Genomic DNA, 16,597 nt, shown 5'->3' on the forward strand with positions numbered 1-16,597 from the left:
CCAAATCCTGGCCCTGCACAGGACACCCGAAGAATCTCACCATGTGTCTGAGAATGTTGCCCCAAAGCTTCTTGAAATCAGACAGGTTTGGTGCTGTGACCACTGCCCAGGGGAATCTGTTCCCCCCTCAACCACCCTTGGGGTGAAATACCTTTTCCTGATATGTAACCTTAACCTCCCCTGACTCAGCTTCATGTTGTTAACATAAATTATGTCCTATGAGCAGAAAAATTCTAAGGCACTTACTTGTGTTGAGTCTGTTTTGTAGGATTCATGTTTCCCTTGGATAATATACTGTAGTGTTTGAAACCAAACTCATTGTTTAATTTTAGGTATTAATGTTGGGCCAGTAGTAGCAGGAGTCATTGGAGCCAGAAGACCGCAGTATGATATCTGGGGGAACACTGTAAATGTTGCCAGCCGGATGGATAGTACTGGAGTGCAGGGAAAAATTCAGGTGAGTGCATTCTAAGACAATTTTGCAACGTTTACATACTTCCTGTTTTACATATAGTTACATTTTCAAGACCACTTAGAAAACGCAGCCTCACTTTATCTTCTTCTAATGAAAAGGGCAACACTCTCCAGGTGACTCAAGCATCAGAGATCTAGTTGTTTTCCATCTTATATGCTTCACTCCTTGGAGACAATGAAATCCTTAAATAAATCATTTCCCATTAGAAGAAAGTTCTCTGTTTCATTGCACACAGTTGGAGGCAAGCCTGGGAATGCTGACACTGCCAGTCCTGGTACTGTAGAAATTTTGCCTGAATAAGACCTACAGGGAAAGGATCTATGTTTGTTTGCATCTTACTGCATTTTATGTAGCTTTAAAAATTCCTTTGATACTTTGGGTTGGAGAGGCGATGCAAACAGAGAACATTGTTGTTCTACTAGGGCTTAGCTAGAACCTATGGTGTACCTTTCAAAACCTCAATGAACTCTTGCAGTCATTTATCCAAAATACCTGTTTAATCTCCAGGGATCAAAAGGACTCCTGCAGCAAATTAACATCACTGGAACTGATTGAGCTTACAATCTGGTTATACATTTCTGTTGGACAGAACTTAATCTGGCTGTGTAATTATTCGGTTCAAGACCAGAAGTTCTGCTTTGCAGATTCCAGTTAGATTGGTCATCTTTACTTCTTTAAGAAAATTCTAAGTAAGCCTGAGAGCAGCTGTAGGTGCTCATCCAGTGTGCTTATGCATATTTCATGACAGAAAAGTAAAATAAAGAGGAGTGAGAAGTTACATGAACAGAAAAAAGTAACAGTTGGGTTTTTTTTTTCTGTCTTCAGGTGACAGAAGAAGTTCAACGGATATTAAAAAGGTGCAGTTATGAATTTGTGTGCAGGGGTAAAGTCAGTGTAAAGGGAAAAGGTGAAATGTTGACCTATTTCCTGGAAGGAAAGACTGATGGAAATAATTCCCAAACACGGTCTTTAAACTTAGAGAGAAAAATGTACCCTTATGGGAGGGCAAACATTCAAACAAAACTGGGTACCAGCTGTCCATCGGTGTCCTCAGTTGCTAGCTTTACTGCAAAACCTGGGCTTGGAGCAGGTCAAGCGTCTGCCAGTCACACAAATCAAACACTGCATTATCTTCCTTCTGTACCAGCTGTGAAGGAGGCATAGAACAAAGGAGATTTGGTTGTGTCATCTGCAGTGCACTTGGAGAGCAATGGTTGACTGAATTTTTACCAAGAGGTCAGAGGTCATAGGCCATGGCATTAACCAAGGACCACTACAACCCAACCAAAGAGAACTTGGGGACTGTGTAACAAACTCTTGGGATGGAACATATAAGGGCTAGCAATTCTGTTAGGAAAAGTCAAAATGGGATTTTCTGGAAATGAGGAATATTTTCATGGCATTTTTAAAAGGTAGTTGAAAAAGATTAGATAAATGTGCAAGCAATTATTTATGTGTATGTGTGTATATATATGTTTTAATCTATATATGCACATATACAAACAGTTCTGTGTAGACTTAATAGAGGTTTATAGAGATAAACAAAAAATGTGTATTTATTTACACATCCACCTGCAATGACATAGTAAAGAGATTTCTTTCTGTCATAGCCAGCATTGTTGTGCCTGGGATTAGGAAAGCTTCATTTCACCATGGAATATGGGGCACCTGGAGATTCTCCAGAGCTACAGCAAGAGTTAGAGAAACTGTGCTCCCAGTGCATGAGTTAAAGCAATGAGAACAGTGTTTATTGTGCTGTCAATGGCAGGTTAATGAAGGCTGGATTCAGCTAATTACTAAACCCTATGTAATTTTTAAAGTTCTCCTTGCATGCTTCAAAAATTTCCAAAAAGTTCCAATCAAACCATAACACTAGGATATGAAGTAGGTAAACCACAGAGCTTAAAGTTTAGGCAGAAGAACAATATATATTCTTTCCATAAAAAAAAAAAAAAGAGTGGTAGAGTTTAGAACTTACTGCCTCTTTGTAGGTCATTCGACTCTGTGCAAGACAGAGGAGCCACCCTGCAAGCACAGCAATATGCTTATGCAATATAGAAACATTCCTTTATGTACAGTGCTGATTTTTCTGAGGAGCAGAAGGATGGTATTATTTCAGGCTTTTAGAAATAGCACAGGTCTGGCTCAGTTCCAGGATTAGCTTTACCTTTCTAAACAGCTCAAAGAATAGTCCTGTGCTGGTGCCAAACATGCTGTTGCTAGCTTTGTGACATTTGTATGTTTGCCAACATAATTTTACATCTTAACTGATTTTTAAATTTATGCCACAGTTTTATTATATCTTGATTCTATCCAGGCTCACTCTTCAAAGCTGTACAATTATAGAAAGCTATAATTCTGAGAAACAAGCACAGTCATACTTTGCCCAAACGAGGAGCACTCTCCTGTGCCAGGAGAGTGAGGCCTGCTCTTAATCTGCATAAAAGGGAACATATTTTGACAGCTTTTTTCTTTAATGCAGCCCACATCCTATTGTCCATGGTTTCATCTTGAAATGCTGATTTGGATATGAAATGTGGAGTGCATCTCTGTACTCAAGGTGGGGGCAGTTGGTGGTCATCCTGTTGAGGGACATGTACTCTATAGACCAGTGCCATACTGTCCTGATGGGGATTCACAGGTTAACTAATCTCACTGCTTTCCAAAAGAGAAGCAAAACTTTACATTGTCTAAAAACATGCAAAACGTCCTTTTAACAAAAAAAAACCCAATCCCTGTTCCCCCTCCCAAAAAACTCAAGATCAAAAACCACCACCACCACCACCACCACTAAAATGAAAAACCCCACCCTAGACTACAGAAGTTGTCCAGATTGTACAATAGAAAACTTGTGTACTAGATTTCACGTTTCCCTTTAGAGGGCCTATTTTATTACAGATTTCAGTGGAAAGAAGATTCTGAGTGATTCTTCTGCGATCAGCTTTTACTTTGGAACAGTCAGTGTTTGTGTCAAAGTATATGGACAAATACTGTGTCAGCAGATGCAAATAGGTAAATAGATGTTACATGAGTTTCTGTTCTTCATGTAGCCACATCAGGCTACTGTGGGACTCCAGTGGTTTTCAACAGGGTTTTAAATTAATTTTTATGTACCCTGTCAGCTAGGTGCTTCATTACAAAGCTAGCAAAGTTAGTGTTGTGCTTAAAGTGACTATAAAAACCTGAGAACTGCTTCCTAACTGTACTGTACAGGGTGTCTGCATACTGGTTGGTCTGTAGAAAGTCACTGCATTTCTTTATCTCCCTAATAACTATCCAGTTCACAGCTATTCTTCTAGAATAATTTATTTCTGGTTTTGAGGCATCCAAAGCCATTTAAATAAATACATGTAGAGAATACAGATATAAAAGAACAAATATTTACATAATTAAGCTGAATAAGTGGTATTCATGTAAAGCACACTGCATATTTATGTTGTCTAACTAGTTTGTAAGAACTAAATTATCATGCAGTTAAATATTTAACAAAGCTGGAAAGCATTATATGCAATAGCATTAATCACTCAGTTCCACTCTTAAAGATTCCATGCTACAGAATTTTTGAATCAGTGAGTTTGGTATCATTTCAGTGATAATAACAGAATGAAAGAATCTTCAGATTCTAGCATCAGATCTGGTAGTACATGAACACATCAAACAAATACACTCATTGACCGACCCAAAAGTTTGCAATGAAATTATTTATTTGTTATTATTTTTATTAGGTCCAAGATATAGGCATCTTGCCATTGCTTCTTTGATCCCTAAATGGACAGTGAGCAGAAACAGATCCCCACTGTTAATACTTTTGTGACTGCTCTCATTCACAGACCCATTCCCAGCCTGCTAATGTCACTGGAAGATCATGTAGCAACGTAAATTTGGATTATTTATTTTAAAAGATTAGCAGGTGTTAGTAGAAAAGGTACGAAGATTTTCTAAGCTAGATCCTCCTTTCCAACAGCCAAATGAGGCATGTGACTTTTGTAAGAGTGTTTTCCATGTCGAATGGAAAGGACCAGACAGACACAGTCCATCATCAGCTTCTCATTTGGCACTTTTGCAGGAGGTTTGTGCCTCCCAGAGCAGGTTGAGTGGACCAGGATGGCTTCTTGGTAGTGCAGGCAAGCTAGTGCACATGTGCTAGCTTACAGCATCAATTATGGTGTATTTGGAGTCAATTTCCAGACTTTTGAGTCATAGAATCATGGAATGGTTTGAGTTGGAAGGGTCCTTAAGGAGCATTTAGTTCCAGTTCCACTGCCATCGGCAGGAACACCTTCCAATAGGCCAGGTTAACACTATTCTCATTAAGTTCATCATCATTAACATCATTATCCTGTCATTAATGTTTTTCATATTTTTGTTATGGTTGTTGTTGCTGGTTTTACTGTGGGGAAAACTATATATTACTATGTAGTCCTCGACTGACCAGTACAAAGTCATGAAAAAAGTTCAGACAAGACACAAATCAGTAAAAAATCATGTGAAATTGATAGGCAGTATTCAGCAGCCATTTCAACAGGGAAAACTAAATGCCCATTGAAATCATGATATGGTGCAACTGTGCTTTTACCTTTATGCTTTCCCTCCCTATTCATATAATTTTCCCCACTTTCCTCTTCTGTGTAAATTTGTTTAAGTCCAGCTTTTGTGGGACAGCTTTAAATAGCATATTTAATCTCTCTGCTCTTCCATAATCTTTGACATGTCAGTAGGTTTCATGTGTGGAAAGAGGGGGAAATATATATGGAAGTAATATTTGCGAAAACCTCACAAATGCACATTTTCTGCCAAATTAGAGAAGCTATCTGAGGATAGTAACTTGTCACATTGTGGGCAGAATAGTCTCCTGTACTTCTGTTCACTGTTTTGTGCAGCAGGTAGCTTGAAACAATTAACAGATATAAGCCCTACAACAAAGTGATGCCATTTTGGCATGTCAGTGTCTATCAACAGCAAGCACAATATTTCACATCAATTTGCACATTTTCTCTTTCAGATAAGAGTAATAATTGAAGTCTTTCATTCTTTATATAAGGATATAAGCGTCAGAGATCTTTAGCCTTGGGAGCTAATTTCTAAGTGTTCCTATACTACCTTTATCTTCAAATGATTTTTTAATTATTATTCTCTGCTGAAATTGCAGACTGGTTGAATTACTGGCTAGATATTTCCAAACGTATTCCATTTACATTGACTAGAAAGCTATTTTATCCAGCCTGTAAAATGCGTAGGTTTTTGTAGCTGCTTCCCATTGTGGTAAGTCACACACCCTTATCTTCACCAAAACACATGTGAATGCTCCCTTGCTTTCTCTAGGTGAGACCAAGAGACAAAAGCTTCAACTTGTTAGGGCTGGATCTGCATCCCCTATGTACCCACAAGGCCTGCAGCAATCACCAGGAGTTTAGCATGCTTGTGAAGGTCAGGAGTTGAGCTTCTATAGGCCAAGTTCTTCTTTGGGTTATAATGATGTCTCATGTCAGTACTGAACTGAACATTTTAAAACACTGTAACCAAGAGTAGGTCATGCACCTAAATCTCTTTCACGCTTTTGCCTGTAATTTATCTGTAGGGCAAAATAAAGTACTTGGGAGTCACTGTTTTAAGGGAAACCTGTGCCATTTCAGTGCTTTGAGGAGTCGAACACATTAGTAAGTAGCATGAATCATTTCATTGGATTCCTGCTTGTAGCAGAAACAATGCATTTTCTTACATCAGCAAGTCCAGATTCTGTATGGTGTCTGCCCAGGCAGGAGGACTATTTAGCCATAATGTTCTTTCAAGTTAAGAGTTTTGTATTACAGTGAAAATTGACATTTTTAATTTGTGATAAACCTGTATTATAATGCCTTATTATTTTTAATCTTGTACAGTGTGTACAAAACAACAGAAAACATAGGCCTTTCATGTATTATTCACTTTAAAAGATGTATTGTACTATGAAATTTTGTAAATAGTTTTAGCTTGGACAGGTAATTGCATGTACACTTGTATAAAAAGAGGCAAAAAGGCACACTTTTAACAAAAATTAATGACTTTTGTAAGAGACATTTACATGTGCATGGAGATATATATCCTTTGAAAATGGACGTCCTTTGGTTTTCCTTGCAATCTACTGCATGCCATTCATGCCTGACTTCAGTAAAACAAAACAAACTAGCAAGTTTTCCTAAATGTTTTTAACATATCACTTCTGGCACAGTTAATCCACTAGTTGCATGTGCATTCAGCAAATCAAATGCAAACAGCAATAAAGAAGAAAAAATAACTTAGTGATTGTGATCTGCCAACCTCAGTGTTCCAAGGTCCATAAAACGGTATATAAAAAGTGTTATCAACATCTAAGATGTCTTCATAAGGTACCTTCTGGTCACTAGAAGCAATAAACTACTTATTGTAATATAAAAAGCAAACAGATATTCTAGTTCATAATGGTATAATATCTCACATTCAATAGGTATTCTCTGATACTGCATTTTTTGTAGTATTTTCATCACGAAGGACCAAGTATCAAATCTGTCCTTGCTGTATGCAGGTGCAACACTATGGAAGGTAGGGGAGGTGAATTTGGCCCATTGATGTTACCCAGAGTATTCTTCTAATGTGGTAATAAGTTATTGTATGTGAAAAGTACATCATGCAAACAGATTGTTTTCCTGGATACATACATACATATATATATATATATACGTATATATATATATATATACGTATATATATATATATGTATGTATATTTTTTATATATATAAATTAATTTTGTTGCCTTATTTCTGTTAGCTTTTTTGACTCATTTTCCAGATAGTTTCTATTGCTAAGCAGAAAGTATTTAATGAAACTACTAGGATTCATTGAATTTATCTGGCTTTGAGTCATCTGGATTCTGTGCTGATGCCATGCTTACAGTGATGCTTCCCATAGGCATCACAGCCTAACCCTCAACTTGAGGCCCGTGTCAGCTAGTGACATAGGAATAAGAAATCAGTATCCAATCCTCTATCTGATTTTTTCCATAATGCTGCTAAACAAAACTTTAAATTCTGGAGGTATTTTTCATGCCTCATTTTTACAGTTGTCATATCCGTTTCACTACAACTCAGGATTACTTCTCAAATTACTTATATAATTGCTGCATTATAAATGAGGAGTGTTGGAGGAGCATAATACTGATTCTGGTAGCAAAGGAGAAAGGACATGGAGTATGAATACTTTCTGCTTTGGATAAGGACTTCTTGTATTTTACAATTTGAACTAGTTTTATAATAAGACTCAGAAATCTGTTAATTTGTTTGTTTAATCAGGTGACTGTAGGGTTAATTAAGCAGTACAGCTTCTGCAAGTACTTTTGTCATCCTAAATTAAGATGTATATTCATATAATATATCCCTGTTGCCTGCATACAAGAATCACTACCTTGTACTGATGATTCGCTTCATTGCAGTAGTTAATGGCTTCCAACAGTCATAAACTAACTTCTCTCAAATTCAGTGGGTTATACATCTCACTGTAGCATAACTGTTGTGAATAATGACAATCTGGACACTGCTTCTCTACCCTAACCCTGCTTATGATTGGCTTTTTCCAGAACTCTGTGTAGACTATTTTTAGCTCTCTGTTACTTTTAATCCCAACTCTCACTGAGTTTTCAGGCCAAATCTAAATCATTAATATATACATTAATGTAAATAAGTATAAAAAGTACATAAAAGGGAGGGGCTGTTGTTGCTCTTTAATTACTCGTTAAAATATCACACTGCTTAGGTGGCCTGATGTGACTTACAATCTGATTGGTGCAAGGACAAAAACAAGGAAAGAAGAAAAAAAGAAGGACAAAGTTAGCAAGAGTACAAAATAACAAAAAAGGAAGCCTGTGAGATAGTGGTTACTGAAAGAAAAATGTGAAAGGCCATTAGTCCTTTGGAAGTCAGTGGTAAAACATGGGATAGGTCTGGAGTATCTGAGCTGGCAGAGTACTCAGTGGGATTCGTATTACAACAAAAATAAGGTTTTAATGCCTGTTTTCAGATCATGAGGAAGCACTTTGAAATTTGAATTAGTATTGGTTAACATACATAACATATGTGCTGAAAGGACTTGGTTTTGCTTGTGCCTTACTGCATCCTGGAGGATCTGTTTCTTTACATTAGGATCCCCTTTTTATGCCTTCAGTGGCATCAGACATGTCACACCTGCATAAAACTGAAGGAAGAAACAGTGCTGCATCACTGTGAAGCTTTTTTACTAATTTGTTTCCTACTTTGGTTTACTATGAACACACCTATGTGAATGCAAGGAGTGCTCCAATTATTTGTGGAGGTTGGCTCTGCACAGGTATATGTGGGTCAAAGCTAAAGAGAGTAGATTTCCTAGAAAGCTCAGCAAACACAGTAAGTCCAATTGTGCTAGAAAAATCTGACCAGATAGTTTGGAGTTCCTTTGAAAAAGTTGGCTGCCCTCCTCTTTAGACAGGCTTATATGCAACATGTTGACTAAAAACATCCAGGACTGGTCACATTTGCTAGATGTAGGTTAGCCTGCTGGTAGTAAAACAGCTAACAGTTCTTGTTGTGGGCTTTAATTACTATGGTTATGCGCACTATTGTGTCTTACTTTCAAGTGCCTGACCTTCTGATTTAATCCTAGACCTGTCAATAGTGGTGTCAGTTATGAAAAATTTCAGCTGTCACATCAAATTTGCTTAGGTGATTTCTCATGTCTTTTGCTCCTTAGTGCACATGGGTGCAAAGGTTGTTCTGTTCTTAGACTTCAAATGCCATTCAGGCAATATATCAATTTTCAATGAAATGTAGATGAAAATTAATTACCTGGGCATCACCAAATTGCTTCATGATAATCATATTTTTTATTGCTACAGTAGAAATCCTTCCTTGCTTGGAATTCCTGCTTTTTTGTAGTAACACTACTGGGGTTCAATTAGGAAAAAAAAATTAGTAAAATGATTGCACTTGGACAAACCAAATGATGAGTTTCTTTTCAACATTCAAGCAGCTGGTCATTACATGGACGTAGCTTTGAAGAATGTTATAAGAAGAATGACAGCAATGCTTTTAGAGTTACTGTTCTAAAAGCCAGAATCCAAGAACAGTTACTATTTCTAGCACTAATAATACAGAAAATCTTAGAGCAGTGGTATGATTTTCAATGAAATTCTGACAGAGGTGAAAAACCTCTTCTTGAAGGTTCTTTTTCCATAATATACTTATGTGTAGATTTATCTGTGGGCAAACTATCAGTTTGTACACGGAATGTGGATAATGGTGCAAAACAGTAGTAATACATACCTTTCACAGTTTCAAGTAGACTCAGCCAAATTTGACCCATCTCTTAAAATCCCTGTGGCTAAAACTTGTGTCACAACTGACATCTGTCTGGATTTTATCCTGCTGGTAAGCTCTTGTATTCTTGCTGTCTGAAGGTTAATTTCTGCCCTTCTAGTATGTCATTATACATTCTGCTTGGAAATGAGATGTTAAGTATTTTTCCAGTCTGTTAATTTAAAAGATTTAAAAGTGTTTTATAATTAATGTTCAGCAGCCTAAGGTAGGAAGCAAAAGACCACATGGCCCATGTGTTCTGCAATCAATATTAGCCTGCCTACACATGATGACAGAGTATATTGTAGGCTTATTTATGATTTTAAGCATCCTATATATATTTAAATGTAATAAATACCATAGCACTAAGAGGAGAAGGAGCTAGGCATACCTACCTGCCTCTTAACACCACATAAGTCTTCTTCAGACATAAAAATGTGGACCTGCAGCTCTTGAGAGATTGATGCCCCTTCTACCCTTAACTCATCTTCAATGTGCCATCATATATTTGTTTAGTGTTCACTATCCAGTCAGGGCCTGCTTTACCATCTCCCTCTGTAGGCTGTCAAAACTTTGTTTTCAAAAAGAAAATATATTTTTAAAAAGTAGATTTTTCATATAATAGATGTTTAGGGGAAAAGAAATAGCTTTGACATAATCTGGGTAGGAAGCAGTAGATGTGACAGTAAAACTGAAAGGGCAAAGTGGTGGGAATGCAGGTGCCAGCAGCTGGCAGCAGGCTGGGCAGTAAGGCTCAACCTGCCAGCAGGCAGAGCAGCATCTCGCCAAAGAAGAGACACAGATAAGCAAGAGTGGGGTAGCCTAATTCATGTTCCCTAGCAGTTTACCAAACCTGTGCAAACCTATTTCAAAAGCAGTCCTGTTGTCTGTGCCTGGATGCCACTCTCTATTAAAATATTAGAGTGAGGAAGGATACTGTCTTGGAGTATTATAAAGCTGGTTGAATTGAAACAAGTGGAATCTTATCAGCTGCTTACCTGCAGATGTTTTGCAGCAAATCTGCATTGCTTCTCAACTAACTTGAATATTTGCTTGGACTTTGTGGAAAAAGAATTATTTGCATCCAGTAGAGATATCCATTCCTCAAAGGGAAAACCAAATGTATATTCTCTCTATTGTAATTGGCATAAAAAGTTTCAGTAGAAATTTTTTTCCTGTTTACAGCCATAAAATAATGAAAATATTAACATCAGTGATTATTGAATTATTAGATTAGGCCTTATTCTAGTGTCTATTCCTGTCCACCTGATGTCAAATAGGGTGTTACAGTGACTTCAAAAGGACCAGGAGGAGGCCCACTGTATCACAAAAGAAAGGATCTACATAGGTAAAATGAATAGTCCTAGCTCTAAGGATGAACTAGTAAGTCAAGATGTCATTATTCCAACTATTATAGCCCACTGAACCTATAAAAAAACTATAGCTATACCATAGCTATACCATACTATATATGTATGTATATACAGAGTACAATACAATAACTTAACACTGGTAACTTCTAATGATTGATTTGCATTAATAATACGGGGTCTATTTTATGTAAATAGAATACTGTAGAGTATCTTCCAGTCTTTTCAGGATTGTTAAATTGAGAAGAGCAATTGAATATTTGTCCTATTTTTATGTTAAAAGTGAATGGACTGAAATGTTAATGGAATGTAAATTTCTTATTGCAACTTTTATACTGAGTGTTTGCACTATTATAATTTCTGGAATCTAATTAAAAATAAAGGAAAAATTGCTTGAATAACAGCTTTTTGAGATTATTGTTTTGGTTTGGTTTGGCTTTTTGGGGGAGGGGGAGGGCGGGAGTGTTGCTGTCTTTCAGAGGGTCCAGCTGCAGCTTCTTGGTTTTCAGACTAAGAACATGCCCCTAGAAATCCTCCAGTTTTGCTTTCAGAATTGCTGTGAACTAAAGAACCTCATGGGAACAATTCAACTCTCTTTTGAATCCTGTTGATTTTCTGCATTGACCACAGTGGAAGCCAGCTTGGGCCAAGTGTGCCATTCATTGTGCAAGCAGAGGAAAGTAAACTTGCAATAACTGGCAAAATACCAGCCACATACACCAGAAGACGGGGAGGAAAAGCTCATCTCTCGCTTTTCACAAGACAGAAATAATTGGTCAGCTTGGGCCAAGAGTAGATTTTGGCAGTTTATATTCTGCAAGATACAGAGTCAACCTGAGTGCAAAAATGTGTAGGTTAACTTAAACTTATTTGAAAAACTGATAAAGTGTATCAGGTAACATGCCTTGCAAGAGACTCACTAAGCTTGAGTAATTCAAATTAATTTGATTGTACCACTTCCGAATTACAGCAGACTCCTATTTGGCCAGTTCAGAGCAGAAGCAGAGGTGCTCAGGTGCCTCATTCCTGTCCATGCAAATATGGCGGTTTTATGCTAGACAAAGTCTCCTCAGCTGTTGTTTTTGGAGTGTGAGTTGTACAGAATTATTGTGTTGACAGGGGTGTGATGGAAATGTTCTTGGTTTGCTATTGCACCAGCGAGAAGTGTTTGAGGCCTTACATAGCCATTTTTTTTTATCTTTCACCTCTGAAAGACAGCATGCCAAATCTTTAAGTGTCAATCAGAATAACTGCTAAAGTCAAAAGGATTGAAAATCTGGCCTTCATCTTTCATTGGGCCTATTCTGCCACATTAGTACGTTAAGGCTTCCTCATAATACTAAAATGTGCAACCCTCCCAGTGTTGTTCTGGGGTATTTTATGTACATAAATACACACAGAGCTTTTTATACTTGTGTAAAAGTATATTTTATACTTGTGTACATATATGTACACTCACATACATATATGTTAACAAGATATATTCTGGATTAATGGCTTGGGTCATGACTTGGAAACATTTTTCTGCCATGCTCCATTACATAGCTGAATCACTTCAGAAACAGTATGAAAATTTATTTTTCTAAAAGAATGAGGCAGTATCAGTATTAGATTGCTTATATGCTCTGGTAGCACTTTTGGACATGAGGAATTCCAGAAAGACTTCATTTCTATAGCATAAACCTAGGATTAAAGCTGGGGTTCTTGTCCAGAAGTATTACCAGAGGATAGTGTTGATTTGAAACAGGCAGAAGAGGAGCATAGAAAATGAGAACATTATGTACATTCCCTATTGTGTACATTGGTGCATTGCCATTGTATCTATGTCAAAGTCTTCCAGTTTTGCAGCCATTCCCTCGAGCAATGGGTCACCTAATGCCCTGTTTCTGCTGGCAGAATATGATGTTCAATGGAAAGAAACAATTATACAGGTAATGGACCATATTCTTGTTTGGACTATTCTGATGAAAAAAAAAAAAGTCACAGCTGTAAAGTGAGCCACATAGGAGAAATTGTTTGTGACAATTTTAGCTCTCATTAAACCCACTGAACTGTGAAGAGAGCATTTAAGGGTGGTTATCTTAGGGTATAGTCAGGCTACTTAAGAGCCCTGATCTGATCCTAAACATCCAGTCCTGCACAGATTATTTCTGCTATCAATTTCAGCAGTAGTTTGCATAGGTTTCCATGCTCAAAGCTCAGAGAATAGAAACTGGTTTTTAATATTACATTAATATGAGCCTCCCAGGCTTTATGCTGTTCCTATATTTATAACCAGACATTAGTTGGCTATTAGATTTAGCCATAGAGAGCTAGCAATGAAGAAGTAGAAAGAGCTAATGATGAAGTAGTCATTATTATCATGAATATTTACATTGAATATACAAGGCATAGTCTAAAGATGGCAATGATGGCTTTCATAGAGGCAGCGTAACATATCAATAACTACACCATCACAGATGAAGCAGATGATCTTCCCTACCAGAAATGCTCTGCTTCACTAGGTCAGTGGGATGATGAATTCATTAGCTTTCCCTCATCTCAGACCACCTGGGGATTCATCTGCACAATTCTACTGCAACAAGAAAGAGCCATTGATACTCACCTGGCCTTACCTCCTGCTCAGGACTACACTCAGTCTGGCCACACTACTGCACTGCACAAACACAGCATTTTTAGTTTATTATTAGATGTAATAAAGTAAAACAAATCCATCATTTTCTGGTCGCTGAGAGATTTGAAGTCAGACATTTGTTTGCCATTGGCCAAACTGTGCTCATACTGTTGCCAAAGGTCATGAAAGCAGCACCAACTGTTTTCCCCTGAACTCTATAGTTACTCTGTATGTTTATTGAACTTTGGCAATACTGTTATGTGCTCCTCAGCAGCACTGCCAACATAGTTAGAAAGGAGCAGTCATATCAGAAAAGACACAGCAAGTTACTGAGGAAAGAACCCAGTTGAACATTAACTCAGATTGACTTCTGGGGTGTAGAAACATGTAGAAAGTGTATAGGACACCAACTAGTGAATAAACAACATGCAGACAGAACATGCTGTGGCACTCTGGTAAGAATGAAGTGCATAAGCATATAATGAAGAGGAGTGATTGACGTAATTACAAAGGCAGGTGGTAACGCATCGATTTTATCAAGGTCAGTGACTTCTACTGCTATTAAAGAGTACCTGGCTTCTTACTACTGAGGGAATTAGACTTTTTGAAGTCAAATATTGATCCTCCAGACTTCTATATAAAAAAGACAGTTTTTCTCAATTTGAAATCTCCCATAATGGTTTTAGACTGACTACTATTATAACCTTGTTTAACCAAGAGAGGCAACAATTTTTAATACCTTAAGGTTTTATAATTCATCTTCATATAACGGCATCTTTAAATATGTACAAACTAATCCTCCTTTCACATAGACACCAAGCACTGCATCTGAAGGTAAAGATGGTCCAAACTGAGGGAGGACATGGCACTGAACTTGTCTGTAAGGGGTAAAGGTGTGCTCCTTAAGGCTTTTGTTTTCTCAGTCCTAATGGTACATTAAAGCACAAGAAAAAGTGGTTGTTAAAATACTATTTTGAATTCCCTGCAATTGGTGGACCTCAGTGAAAAATTTTGAACATTAACAGCCAAATTAAAAGCATTTAAAACTATTTTAAATGGTTCAGAGACAGAGCCAGTCTCATTGTTTCTTAAGCTCTTACTGAAATGAATTATATGGAAAGTGATTTAGATATTTAAATAAGGGTTTGACTTTCTGAGCAGCAATTAAACCACTAAGTATTTCAAGACTGTGGCTTTGAGTGCACAAAATCAGATTTGTTGTCCACTTGGACAGATTTGGTCACAGCAGTCATACCCAAAACCTGTAGAAATGTATAATCTGAAGCACACATCATGACTCAGTGTATTGCTAGTTCAGAGCCATTTTTTTCTGACAGGTTATAAGATTTCTAAACTATTTATCCAGAATTCCCTAAAACCTTCTTCTCAGGGTGCTTATGAGGTGCTCCTATGACCAGACTGGAGTATGTCACACATAAGTGTGTTCCTGGACACAGTGGACAAAGACATTGATGTCACCTCTGGACAGAAAAAGGTCATTGTCATACTGAAAGATGGGATGTTCCCACAGTTGCAAAGATACCACTTACACATTACCACCATAAATAATGCCATATTTTTCTTCAGTGATCATAACATCATAATTCAGTAGAATTCTACCAGTTGTGAAGAAAGTCACCCAAAAAGCAAAATCTCTAAAGTGGCTGGAGAGCAAGATCTTAAACGTACATAATGCTTCTCAGGCTCTGCAGTTTGTTTAACAGTCTACAGAGGATTCATATAGTCCTGAAGGTTTCAGTGAAGGTTTCAGTAAAGGTTTTTCTGGTGAAAGGGCTGGAAGCTCTCCTTTGTGAGGAGCAGCTGAGGACACTAGGTTTGTCTAGTTTAGAGACAAGGAGGCTGAGGGGTGACCTCACTGCTCCCTACAGCTTCCTGAGCACAGGAAGGGGAGAGAGAGGTGTCGATCTCTTTTCCATGATAGCCAGTGCCAGGACGTGCGGGAATGGCTCAAAGCCACGTTTGTCAGGGGAGGTTTAGACTGGAAATTAGGAAGCATTTCTTTACCAAGAGGGTGGTCAGACACTGGAACAAGCTTCCTAGAGGAGTGGTTCCTGTGCCTGTCAGTATTTAAGAGTCACTTGGACAATGTCCTTAATCACATCTTTTAACTTTTGGTCCGTCCTGAAGTGATCAGGCAGCTGGACTGGATGACCATTGAAAGTCCCTTCCAACTGAAATATCCTATTCTATTCTATTCTATTCTATTCTATTCTATTCTATTCTATTCTATTCTATTCTATTCTATTCCAAAGTGTCTTCAAAACAAATATATAAAATGTATGTCCCCATTGTTTACCCTATCACTAAACTCATGATTCTCAGTAGAGCCTACTGAAATAAGTGGAAAAAGTGCTACGGTGCTTTTGAAAAGTTCCACTGGCTTCATCTATGCAGCTTTATGTACCTGAAGAGGTTAAGTCCACAGGCAGTGTTGGACTGTTTCAATGTCTGTGGCTGCCCAAGGAGCTTCCTGGGACACAATCTCTTCTCCTTTTGCCCACTGTACCATAATGCTTTCCATGCCAAGGGAGGCACTATTCTGCAAAGGTTAGTTCATGATGAGGCTCAAGTCCTCTAAATCTTTTAGGAAAAAATTTAATTTCCTTTCTTTTTTATTTTTTCTTTTTCTTTCCCATTTCTTTAACATTTCTTTTAATTTATTCTTTCTACATGATTCTAAATTTAGGAAAGCATTTTCACCTTTGTACCTCTCAATTTCTTCTTCTATTTTTAACTCCCCTTTTACTCCCTTACCACCATTTATATGCTTCCTCTGG

The 16,597-nt window shown here is 37.6% G+C and overlaps 1 protein-coding gene across 1 annotated transcript in view; it reads left to right on the forward strand.

Moving 5' to 3' along the window:
- Positions 1-3,193, forward strand: part of ADCY1 (adenylate cyclase 1) — a 157,707-nt gene extending 154,514 nt beyond the window's left edge. The window contains 2 exon segments of the mRNA XM_032707353.1: positions 333-457; positions 1,301-3,193. Coding sequence (XP_032563244.1) covers positions 333-457; positions 1,301-1,639 — 464 coding nt within the window. The 3' untranslated portion in view covers positions 1,640-3,193.
- Positions 3,194-16,597: the final 13,404 nt, after the last annotated feature.

This window comes from Chiroxiphia lanceolata, chromosome 1 (genome assembly GCF_009829145.1).
Source record: "Chiroxiphia lanceolata isolate bChiLan1 chromosome 1, bChiLan1.pri, whole genome shotgun sequence".
Classification (NCBI taxonomy): domain Eukaryota; kingdom Metazoa; phylum Chordata; class Aves; order Passeriformes; family Pipridae; genus Chiroxiphia; species Chiroxiphia lanceolata.